The following is a 12,313-nucleotide window of genomic DNA, read 5'->3' on the forward strand; positions in this document are numbered from 1 at the left end:
TATATGTTTCAATGGCTGTCGCTTTTCTGTTCCACCGGCTCCCGATGGCTGCCGTTTGCAGGCGACGCTTGGCGTACACCATGTGTGTGACCTGTGTGCCGCCCTGTGTCGAACCCTTCTGCCTTTCGGTGACAGAGCATTCCCCCTTTCCACCTGCCGCAGCCGGCCGCTCCGCAGTTCGCATCACAGGAGCGCGTCTATCAGGATATCGGTGTTGAGATGCTCGACCACGCCTTCGAAGGTACGCAATGTTAACACCGCCCGCGGCTTTTGTAAGTCTGCGGTAGCATTAATGTAAACGACCCTTACGTTTAACAGCACAAACGGAATATTTTATTCTGTCTGCGAGGCTTTTATCGGCCTTCAATCGCCACCGAGAAGTCCTTTTGTGCGGAAATGTGTGCGTTGTAGGAACAACTTTGACTCTCATTACCCGACCGTCTGACGGATTTCTCCCCACTGTCCCCTCAGGCTACAACGTCTGCATCTTCGCGTACGGCCAGACGGGCGCGGGCAAGTCGTACACGATGATGGGCAAGCCGGATGGTGACCAGGAGGGTATCATCCCGCGGATCTGCCGTAACCTGTTCCAGCGCATCTCGAACGACGCCGAGCCGGAGGCGCAGTACTCGGTGGAGGTCAGTCGGGGTCACCTTCCGGGGGGGGGGGGGTCCGGGCGGGGACTGGGGAGAGTGGGAAGACGTCCTTTGAGACGCACGCTGGATATTCGTGGTGCTGCTGTATGAACCCATGGGAATGGAGTACTTTTGTGGCGTCTTACCGGGAACAGTGCATGCAGCTTCCTCTTCGGAGATTCCTCCAGTCATAAAGCTACTTAACTACGACATCACAACTCCTGCCAAACTTTTACATCGTATGCATAATTGACAATGTAATAATTGCTGGAAAAATGGTGACGCACTACGCTGCCGTTTTTTTTTTTAAGTTCATTGAATGGAGTGGCTCGATGGCCTTCTCTCCCGCACCGTTCGAACAAATGTCATATTTCCACTCAGTCATGCATCTATAACCCCGATACATCTCCTAGCAGATTTATGAGATCCATATCCGCGCTGCGAGGCCATTGCTCTCTCATTGAGTGACGGATCGCTCCCCGGTCTGTACCCACAGGTGAGCTACATGGAGATATACTGCGAGCGCGTCAGGGACTTGCTCAATCCCAAGAACAAGAACCACCTGCGGGTGCGCGAACACCCGCTGCTCGGTCCTTATGTGGAGGACCTCTCCAAGCTGGCGGTGACTGCGTACGAAGACATCCGAGACCTGATGGACGAGGGCAACAAGGCCAGGTGAGGAGCGGGAGGAGTAACTGAGAAAGGGGCAAACCAAGCATCTGAACGTGGAGGGAAGGGGGCGAGCGTGGGAGAGCAGACTTTGATAGCACCAAGGTGCGGCGGTATTCGGTCAGTCAGCCTAAGCTTGAAGCTCTAGGAAGTGCGTTTGGAAGATCATTTGCGAACCGGTAGCTGTCATTCTTGAGTATTGCGATGGTAACGAACAGCAGTATAGGTTTTCTGATGTTTTATCGCATTTGTGTTGAGATGTTCTAGTTCGCTGACTGACTTTATTGTGCGTTGTGGCTCGACTTAGTGCCATGTAACGTCTCGTGTTTCCGCCGCCGCCCCACAGGACGGTGGCTGCCACCAACATGAACGAGACGTCCAGCCGGTCCCACGCCGTCTTCACCATCATCTTCACGCAGCGGAAGTACGACGCGGCCACCGACCTCACCTCGGAAAAGGTAACTACTCGGACGATCAGCCTTCAAACTGAGCAGGGACGTCGTCTCGGCTCAGCACTGAGTACGATCATGTCACTGTCTCAGCTCTACCACAGCTCCGTTTTCCATTCAGTCTATATTGTGCGAAATGTGTCTTAGTAGTGGGATATGCTCCCTCGGCCCTCGATCCTGTTTCCTCTTTGGGTCGTCTGTAAGACAAAGGTCAGTGTCGGCCCTCTCCGGCCATTTCGGCCATTCACCGAAACCCAAATGCGTCGTTTAGTGGCCAATGGGGTCGTAAAACCGAGCAGCTTCCTGAGAGCTGCAAGGCTGTGCGGTGTGCGATGTATGGGACTCGCCGTCCCGTTCTATCGCCTCTAACAGTCCTCCCTTCGTCATGCACATTGCACATACCAGCCTCTCCCTTCTGACCCTGCTGACCCTTCTGCGGTGCCTCAGGTCAGCAAGATCTCGCTGGTTGACCTGGCGGGGTCGGAGCGAGCTGACTCGACCGGAGCCAAGGGCACCCGGCTGAAGGAGGGAGCCAACATCAACAAGTCGCTGACCACCCTCGGAAAGGTCATCTCGGCACTTGCTGAAGTGGTGAGTACCGTCCACGCTGAGGGTGGCCGGGGACTGAGTACGGGGATGGCTGTGCTGTCGGTGGGGTACAGGGCGTGAGCACATCGTGTGGCAGGTGGGCGTTCTGAAGTGCTGGATGTTTGTGGTTCCAGTGTCATATTGTCTTCGTGATCGGGTTAGATGGGTTGGACTCGTTGGTCGCAGGCGTTATTGTGCTTGTCCAATTTAAAAACTTATCTTAATTCACCACGGCTAAAGACGAAAATGCATTTATGCTCCTTTGCGTTTGCAATATTGCTTGCTCCGACCGTCAGGGTGCACTTAGTTTTTATCGGCGCCTTTCTCGGTGCACCGGTACACCGTCGGCTGGTGTAGTGCCGTGTCGTTTTTAGTGGACCATTGCCAATGCCGGCGTATTGGTCTGTGCGGGTTAATGACAGTACGTCACGCCCTGTACGAGTCTGGGCTATTCTTGGTTCGGGCAGATTGGTTCCAGTGTGTGGACTGGATGGGTGAATGGGAGGGAGGGAGGGAGATACGGCAAGTGGCGTGTGACTTGTGTGCGATGAAGAGAGGATGAGGCTGGGAGAGATGCGATAAGGGGATCTACATCGCTTTATCCCATCGCTACCGATTGTGTATGTTCATAATGTTTGCTTTGTTGGTGATTTGGTGGAGTTTGTGATGTTGCTAATTTTAGTGTTTGTTTTAAACGCTGCAGTCGTCGGCTCCGGTAAGTCACAACTCGCAAAGATGCGATATGAAATATGCATAACGTATGCTAAAAATATATAGTTTTGTTCAGGTTTACCCACTCTGATGTTAAGAATAAGTGTTCTTGATGAATGATAAGTGAATATCATTCGATTTTTAATTTTGGTAAAACCTTGCCTAACAATTGTCCTCGATAGATAACATGTCTTCCGTGGAAAAATGAACTTTGCGCGCATGTCCTTAACGTTTCAAACCCTGTTTAAACTCCCGTGCTAGCTCAACCACCAATCGCTCTCTGTGCTGAGCGGACCCACTCCGTCCTCGCAGGCGTCCAAGAAGAAGAAGAAGGCCGAGTTCATCCCGTACCGGGACTCGGTGCTGACCTGGCTGCTGCGGGAGAACCTGGGCGGCAACAGCAAGACGGCCATGGTGGCCGCCCTCTCCCCGGCCGACATCAACTACGACGAGACGCTCTCCACGCTGCGGTGAGACCCGGGACGGGAAGTCAAAGTGGGAATAGTTCTCGGACTAATAGTCGGGCTCAGCCGTGTGTGCCGATTTGTTGGTGTGTGTTTTGCTGGCGTTATTGCGACAGAGTAGGCCCTCGAAAACAACCACTGTTGCTGATTTATTGCAGTTTTTGTTGATTCGCCGTGACCCGACTTAGTTTTGTCGGAGATGATGCTGGTAGGGGTTAAGACAGTGCCGAGTGAATACGTTAGGGAGCTCACCGCGGTCTGAGCTCGTCGTTTGCATACAGTCGTTTGCATGTAGCTCTGCCGTATTAATGCGTGCAGAAGAGGTGCCGAGGCTCTCAAAATAATTTTGTTTTCGTAGACAGTGACTACGGCAGCTATAGGGAATATGTTCAAAAGTAGGGAATCGGGATGCATGACGTAGTTCACATGTTCTGCTCAGCTTATTATCATAACAAAATCGCTCTGTTCACTGTATTTTGCTGGGAGTTTTCTATAACTATTTAATTTGATAACCATACTTCCTAGTGAGTCATTGATACCTACATGTTTTAATCGGACCTATTGGCAGAGGCCAATCTCACAGCGACACCCCTCAGTCAATATTGGCACCTCCTATCTGGACCTCGCTCTCACTTTCCTCTCTGGCCACGCTGACAGGTACGCGGACCGTGCCAAGCAGATCGTCTGCAAGGCTGTGGTGAATGAGGACGCCAACGCCAAGCTGATCCGAGAGCTGCGGGAGGAGATCAGCCGGCTGCACGACCTGCTCAAGGTCGAGGGCATCCAGGTGGACTCGGGTGAGTCAGCGGCGGAGTGCGGCCGGGACGTGTGACATCTGTTCCGTGTGATTTAACGAAAACCGGGCGACGGAGGGTTTGAGGCGTTTCCGTCATCCAGTTTATCAAATGCTCTTTTTATTGTTAGTGAAATAATGCCCCATGTCTTTTTTTGTAAATAACCGATACAAATATTTTTGATTTCTTAGTAAAAGTTTTCATTTTAGCAAAAGTCTCAGCCATCTGGCCGTCCTGACAGTTCTGTCTTTGTCTTGCTCATGAATGTTTTTACCCTTTTGATCGTCCTAAGGCATGCAAGACCTGATCTGGGTTATATTTTATTTATTTATTTTTCAAAATATTAAGTCACTATTGTATTATTTTTGGATGGCCTGCCAGAGAGGCTTCGAAAAGGATCCAATAGCGGCCAATGTTGATTTGTTTTATGTGTCTTTGTTAGTTTTCCCCTTCCCATTATTGGCATGATCGACCTGCGATAACAGATATGACTAAATTACCGTCGCCCTCCTGACTATGATGCGTTGTAAGAACTGATAAAGCGAGTGCATCGGACAAAAAGTGGGCTTTTTTCTATTTTGATCAGCTCATATTTTAAGCAATTGTCATACATTATTCATATCCTGAAATCTGGATATGATAATGGTTTGACTTCGCTAATGGTGGTGTGTGTTGCCATGGCAACGGCAGTTCTTATGTCGACCGATCTGACAGGGCTCTCGCCTGGTTTCAGACGGGACCGTTAATTATTCCAATAATAAGCCCAAGTCGAGTAAGTAGCCGGCCTGACACTAACAAGCAGTCTTTGCCTGCCGGCGTGCACTGTCCGGGGCTTTTCTAGCTGCTGGGCTTCGGCTCCCTCTCTGCCGCTGAGTCGGAGGTCTATCCCCGGCTCTGGGGCCTCCGGTGGTGGTCTGCCGCCGATCACAGCTCCCCCCATTTTGTCTAACGATCTAGTCCGACCCCGCTGTAACCCGCCTGGCCTCTACTAACCCAGCTGTCTGAGTTTGATTTAGACGTGTCTGGTGCAGGTGCTGGCTCTTGGCTTCGGGAATTTTCACCGCTCGCTGGACTTTGCGTCCTCACTGCTTGCTTTGCGCGCTGCCCTTCGCACCTCCCCCGATACTGGGACGCCTGGCCTGTGGTAATGTGCAGCGACCCCAGCCACCGCCCTCCACCCCACCCCACCCCGCCCCATGGCCAGTGATTTGTGTGACACATGGTATCGACTGGCTGGCACCCCTCCCGCTACCCAGCACTCACACGAGTCTGCGTGCTCGTGACTCACGCCATCGACTCGCCAGTGATGCACACGCACATGTCTACGTGGGACTGTGACCCCTGACTCACTGTAAATACTCGAGCCTGTCTGCCTCTTCGTCACTACCCAATATGTCCGTTGTCGACGTGTGCTTATTTGGGTATGTTCATCGCCTGTGGACTTCGTTATGACATTATCTAAATCAGCAGAAAGGAGCGAATTAAAATAACTTCACAATAAGGAAATGATCAGCTCAGTTTCAAAGTTTCACGTGCCGTCTGAATTCGTGATCCTGTACCCGCGGTCGGCGCGGTGGGACGGTGTAGATTGCTCCGCGACTCGCCACTGCCGGGTCCGGCGTTTCATCTGTCTGGACGTCCCCGTGGATTGGATGTGGGACCGCCTGCCGGTCGTAACTGCTAACCAGTCTCCGGCGGCGCCCAGTGACAGCTGAGAGGTGGGGGGTTAGCCTTCCGGGTACAGCTCGAGCGCGGTGGGGCGCGGAGGCTGCGGTCTTTTCTCCAGCGTCGAACGGTTGGTCGTTGTAGGTTATGTAAGTACCGGAGCAATCGATAGAGCAGAGGTATGACTGGAACAGGGTCGCACGTGCTTATCGCATGATCACGGGCTTTGGTACTCGTTGGTGGTAAAGTTGGATAATAGGGGCACGACATACTCCTACTTTACTGCTCCTCAGGCGACTGAAGAGGTTGAAAATCTCGTCCTGGCGGATTTATATTGAATAGTTGTCCGGACCGTTCCCTGGATAAGGTCCAAGAAACTGATGCAGCTGTGACGCACGCTGGAACAGACGTTTATTGCACGGCCTTCTGTTGCTTAAGGATTTTTCTCTGTGACATTCGTCCCGGCCAAGTTTCATCAGGTCCCTGGAAATCGGACAACGTTTGGATGCTCAAAGGCATAACTCCGAACTACGCAGTATCTCGCTGGTCTGAAATACCGCCCTCTCGTTTTTGTTTCCTGACGCACCGACCAGCCCTCTGACGTCATCATCCGTCTGATCATTAGACAAAGCCCACCCTTTACGCCCGGCCGGACACGATGAGCCGGATTTGCGGCTGGTTACTCGAGACACGCTGCCTGTCGTGCCGCCCACCCCTGACTCCCGTCTCACGGATTTTACCCCGGGCTTACTGCCTGTCTTGCCGCCCACGCCAGTCTCCCGTCTCACGGATCTGTCCATTACCAGTCGGATTGCAGTAGGACAATCCGTAGTGCAGCCTGGCGGAACATTTCCCTGCGTCTGTCTGTCCAGCTACCATGTCTGTTCGTCCGCACAGCCGGATTGTCCGTGCAGCCGGGTTGTCTGTGGGTTCGTCTATCGTACTTCGTCCGTCCGTCCAGCCGCATTGTCTGTCCGTCCAGCCGGATTGTCTGTCTTTCCGTCCAGCTGTCTGTTGTCTGTTGGTCCGCCCAGCCGCCATGTCTATCCGTCCGCCCAGCCAGCGTGTCTTTGGGTCCGTCCAGCCGCCGTATCTTTCCGCCCAGCCGTATTGTCCGTCTGTCCGTCCGCCCAGCCCGTCTGTCTGTCTGCCTGTCCGTCTATCTAACTTTGTCGGCACTGCCGACCGCCGATCGATCTGAGGCGGTCACGGACGCCTCTCCAGACGCCACGTGCTTGGCTCACACCGACAGAGGCCCTGGTAGAGTGGGCGGGGGCGCCTCCTCTGTGTGGAGGGACGCCGCTCACCCACTGTGAGCCAGTTATATCCGGCGGCAGGCCGGCCGATGGCTTCCCGGTCACCAGCGACGCTGCTCCGTGGGCGTACCTTTGACGCTGTGAGACGGCGGTGCATTAATGTCTCAAAGGCTCTGTCGAATCGTCCATTTTCCAGTTAGCGTCGTGACGTCCGGAGGCACATAATTTGATTATTTTTTAGTCGGATTTACTGTTAAATTATACTTTGCAGGAAAGCTGAGGAAAAACGAGATACTGCGGAGGTGTTTTCCGAAATAACACATTTTTGATTGCTGTTAATTATGTATTTTTAACATGGTAAGTGCGCTTTATGATAAGATAGCAGCTCGATATTGTAGGTGTCTGGTCTGTTTAGTTGGATATTCAGTGTAGTGGCATATTCATACTCCACTGCATATGTGAAATCGTTGACAGCCGCTTGTATTTTCACTGGCTGAACAAGTTTGGGCCGATTTTGACACGGGTGTCCACAACTCGTTAGGCGACATCTCGAGCCTTCTCCGCCCTGGGAACGACCCCCCCCCCCCCTTCTCCCCGCTACTGTCCGGCCGAATGGTCATGCTGACGGAGCTTTTCCTTCGGCGCCCGAAACTGCTAACTGCCTGCTGGTTAACCGAGCCGTTTTCAACGCTGAACTCTTGGGTGCCGCTGCTGATCCATTCCACCTGTGACCGTTGATCGCTGCTGGTGCATCTGGCTGCTAGATTCTGACCACTGCTAATACAACTGCAAATGACTACTGACCATAAACTACTGGAATACCGACTGATGCTGCCACTGCTGCTGGCCGATCATCCGTGTCCGTCTGCTGCTGCCGCTGCCTGTCCCGAGATCACTCTACCTGCGTCGCCGCCGACAGCAGCTGGTGTGTCTGTCGGAGATGCCGTCGGCATGTCTGTCTGTACGTCTGTCTGTGTCTGTCTGTCCGTCTGTCCGTCCGTCTGTGTCGGTCTGTCTCGGGCCTTCGCGAGCCTTCTCGTGGCGTCAATCACATGGTCGACGTGTTTGCCTGGCTGGTGCCGTCTGTGACTGTACGTCTGTCCGTCTCTCTCAGATTCGGCTGCTGACGAGGGCTCGGCCGTATGCCGTCTTTGACTGTATGTCTGTCCGTCTCTCTCAGATTCCGCTGCCGACGAGGGCTCGGCCGTATGCCGTCTTTGACTGTATGTCTGTCCGTCTCTCTCAGATTCCGCTGCCGACGAGGGCTCGGCCGTATGCCGTCTTTGACTGTATGTCTGTCCGTCTCTCTCAGATTCGGCTGCCGAGGAGGGCTCGGCTGAGGCCAGCGGTACCAGCAATGTCACCAAGGATGCCGTCCACCAGCTGCAAGTCAACGAGAAAATCATGGCAGGTTGGTTCATCGAGAGACAGGACAAGACTGGGCGGACCGGCTTAGGAGGAGCTGATTGATGTCGGAAGATGTGCACCAAACCTGATGTTTTTTCTTGTAAAGGGGACTGTTCTTGAAGGCAGTGAAACAGTTCTGAGGTTGACTGCCGAAGGTACCCGGGGTCCAAGTGCTATTTTCCGTTACTTTATCTAGTGTGAACTTGCAAATCTGAGATAAACATGGAGAAATCTGGAGTTTCCTTGCACTTCTTTGACCCGACCTGACCTGACCGTTCCTGGACTCTCATACCTCAGTGAGACCTAGACGATCACAGGATTTTGACCTGACCTGCCCTGACCTCCCAGAGCTCAGTGAGACCTGGGAGGAGAAGCTGAAGCGCGCCGATGACGTGCGTCAGTACCGGGAGACGGTGTTCGCTGAGATGGGTATCGCTCTGAAGGAGGACGGCAAGACGGTGGGCATCTTCTCGCCGAAACAGGTGAGATGTTCGTCTCCGCTTACCAGAGTGAGACAAGGGTATGTTCTCACCAAAACAGACCATTTTATCTGGACGGGGCTAAACATCCACCCTCTCATCAAAACAGAATATGAGGTCGACCCCCTTTACTGGAGTGCGACAAAGGCATCTCCTCACTGAAACGGGCGAGGTGCTCACCGTTTAGTGGGGCGAGACAGAGTGCACGTAGTTTCCTCCCAACCGGAGTGATGCGCAGCTTACCCACTCTTTAGTATCATCACCGCCGGGCACGGCCAAAGTGTGTTGTCGAGAAATCGCTCGCCGGGTGCGTGTTTTTCCGGTCACTGCCGGGTCCCGAGTGGAAAGAATCCCCGGTGGACGGCTTTACTGCTGTCCGCACCGGCGCCAGCGCTCCAAACCCACTGTCAACAAGGCTGTTTACTGGGCTGGAGAGTGTCGGGCTTGTGATATTACGTTACTTGGTAGAAAGAATGTCGCTAGCTGTCTAAGAGCGCAGCTTAAGGCGTGTCGCACAATAAATGGGAAATTGTAGAAAACTGTCATCTCTCGCTGTCTTCCTAAGTGTTTCTCTCTCCTCTCTTGCTCTCTCTAGTTAATAGTCATTTCTTTTCTTCACTGTCTCTCCCTTCCAACTTACTCTCCTTTTCATTAACCCTCGCCCGTAAACGGCGATCTGCCACCTTCGCCCATGCAGGGGGGGGGGGTTGGTGCGACCCCCCCCTTGGCGTTTGAAAACGGAGCGTCGTAGAGCTTAGCGGAAAAGACCAACGGATTGCTCTCGCCGAGATCTCGCGATTGGTGGTATATTTTTTGGTCCTAGGTCAACATTTGACCTACTTTTGACCGGTCAAAGGTCAAATTTTCGGAAAAATAGACTTTTTCAAATTTTCCGCGGCGATTGCGGCAAAACGGTGGGAGATATCGACTTGAAACCTTCACTATCGTGTTTCTTGATCAATTCTCTATCGTTTGGTATGTATTTCGTTTCCCTAGCTCTAAAAATGGCGCGTTGGGAGCGCCGGAAGTCGGCAAGGTCACAGTCGGCGGCAGAAATTCGAAAAATCAAAATTTAAATTTTTGAAATCTGATTGTATTTTTGGATTTGGGATGTCCATTTGCTCCCTATAGAAGCTAATATTGCTGCATCTTCCCATTGAGGTGACAAGAATTAGCAAAATAGTGGTTCGGGCGCTTTTCAAAAATAGTACCGGACGCTGTTCCTCTTGTGACGTCATAGCTCCGTGACCTGACCTGACCCGGTCAAGTTTCTTATACCATATGATAGCCAATACTTGCCCCAACATGCATGGGAAGTTTCATCACGATCCATCAACCGATGTCCGTACCACCGGCAGGAAACCTCGGGCGTTGGCACTCAGTTTGTGAAAATCCGGCCGGAGGCTGTTCCCTTTGTGACGTCATAACTCCGTGACCTGACATGACCCGGTCAAAATTTTTTTATCAAAAGATGCGCAAGGTTTGCCCCATAAGGTACCCAAAATTTGGCGGCGCTGCGCGCCGCCGTTTTTGCACTATTTCCGAAAAACCTCAGGGGGGGGGGTTGCACCAACCCCCCCTACATGGGCGAGGGTTAAACTTATACTTTTCTTTTTTCCACCTCTTCCTCTTTCTTCCTGCTGACCTGATGGCCGTCTTTTTTCACCCAAGAAGGGATAATGATGACCGTCCCCCAAACCACCATCTATCTCTGCCTGGTTGGACGGATCTGACCGTTCCACCGCCTCCCCAGACACCTCACCTGGTGAATCTGAACGAGGACCCGTCCATGTCCGAGTGTCTCATATACTACATCAAGGAGGGCATCACGCGCGTGGGCTCGGCAGAGGCCAACATCCCGCAGGACATCCAGCTGATCGGCACGCACATCTACAACGAGCACTGCATCTTCGAGAACAGGTCGGTGACGGCGTCAGGTCAGCTTATGACAGCTGGTGACGACGAGATGTTAACTGGATTGGTGTGAGTATCCACTAACCAGAGGTGATAACGAGTGTGAACAAAATGAAACTCGATATTCAGTTTCACCTCTTTTACAGCCGCTTTTTGCTTTCTTTTTTGTGTGTCACGCATCTGCGCCGAAATTGTCCGCTGGAAAAGCCGGTTTTGCGTTTAGTTTGCGCCGTTTGACTCCCATTCCCTGACGCCCCGCGCCCCTCTCGCCGCCACAGGGAGGGCGTGGTGATGCTGATACCCAATGACGGCGCGCTCTGCTATGTGAATGGGCGGACCATCACCCAGCCGGTGGTGCTGAGGACCGGCAGTCGCGTCATCCTCGGCAAGAACCACGTGTTCCGCTTCAACCACCCCGAACAGGGTGAGTGGCGGCTGTTAAAAACGTCCGGAGCCTCGATACTGCACAGTGCACACTGTACAGCTAGCGGCTGAGACCGGAGCTACTGGGCAATGATTGTCGGAAAGGACTGCCGGGGTGAGGGCAATGCCTGTGGGGCTTTGAATATACGAGCAAGAATTTGCTGTGATCAGTGTATCAGAATGTTGAAAAGAAAAATCACAGTGATGCCATTTGTACGAGGGTATTAGTAATTGTTTGCGAAACGTTTCACTCGCTCATGTAAGTCTTTCCTGATGTCTTTTCTTCGCCGCCTGTGTGAGCTTCACTGTGACGTGCCTCTGATATTCGGCAGCCCGTGAGCGGAGGGAGAAGTCCCCCAGCCGAGAGACAACTCCCAGCAGCGAGTCGGTTGACTGGCAGTTTGCCCAGTTGGAGCTACTCGAAAAACAGGGTACGTTTTGGAGTGTATGGGGAGGGAATTGATAGGTGATGCTGAATGAAAGACCAAGGTGTTGCGGGCACGGATCGGATGAATGAGGGAGTCACGACCTGAGGCGTTTATTTTTTTTTCATTTGTCATTTCCGACAAATATCACTGCCTTCATATCAACTATGAATATGTGACAAACGTTCCGTTACATTGAGAGCTGACAGATTTATCTTACCTGTTAAGTGTAAACTCACTGCGGATAATGCTGATACTCAAACGCTGTCTTTGTGTTCCTCAGGCATCGACTTGAAGAAGGAGATGGAGAAGCGTCTGGAGGCGATGGAGGAGCAGTTTAAAAAGGAGAAAGAAGAGAGCAAACTGCAGTTTGAGAAGGAGCGGAAGGTGAGAGTAGCCGACAGTAACTAGGGAAACCGTGACTGCTAGTTCAT

General features: G+C 52.5%; 1 protein-coding gene across 1 annotated transcript in view; it reads left to right on the plus strand.

Annotated features, from left to right (window-relative positions):
- Positions 1–12,313, plus strand: part of LOC122375164 (kinesin-like protein unc-104) — a gene marked incomplete at its 3' end in the record, with an annotated part of 81,051 nt that overhangs the window by 21,311 nt on the left and 47,427 nt on the right. Inside the window, exons 4-17 of the mRNA XM_043354394.1 lie at positions 163–241; positions 472–638; positions 1,132–1,310; positions 1,651–1,762; positions 2,201–2,344; positions 3,365–3,522; positions 4,174–4,313; positions 5,044–5,082; positions 8,544–8,642; positions 8,987–9,120; positions 10,871–11,037; positions 11,310–11,455; positions 11,787–11,885; positions 12,163–12,266. Of these exons, the coding sequence (XP_043210329.1) occupies positions 163–241; positions 472–638; positions 1,132–1,310; positions 1,651–1,762; positions 2,201–2,344; positions 3,365–3,522; positions 4,174–4,313; positions 5,044–5,082; positions 8,544–8,642; positions 8,987–9,120; positions 10,871–11,037; positions 11,310–11,455; positions 11,787–11,885; positions 12,163–12,266 (1,767 nt within the window). The remainder of the gene's footprint in view (positions 1–162; positions 242–471; positions 639–1,131; positions 1,311–1,650; positions 1,763–2,200; positions 2,345–3,364; positions 3,523–4,173; positions 4,314–5,043; positions 5,083–8,543; positions 8,643–8,986; positions 9,121–10,870; positions 11,038–11,309; positions 11,456–11,786; positions 11,886–12,162; positions 12,267–12,313) is intronic.

This window comes from Amphibalanus amphitrite, unplaced genomic scaffold (genome assembly GCF_019059575.1).
Source record: "Amphibalanus amphitrite isolate SeventyFive unplaced genomic scaffold, NRLGWU_Aamphi_draft 001787F_arrow, whole genome shotgun sequence".
Classification (NCBI taxonomy): Eukaryota; Metazoa; Arthropoda; class Thecostraca; order Balanomorpha; family Balanidae; genus Amphibalanus; species Amphibalanus amphitrite.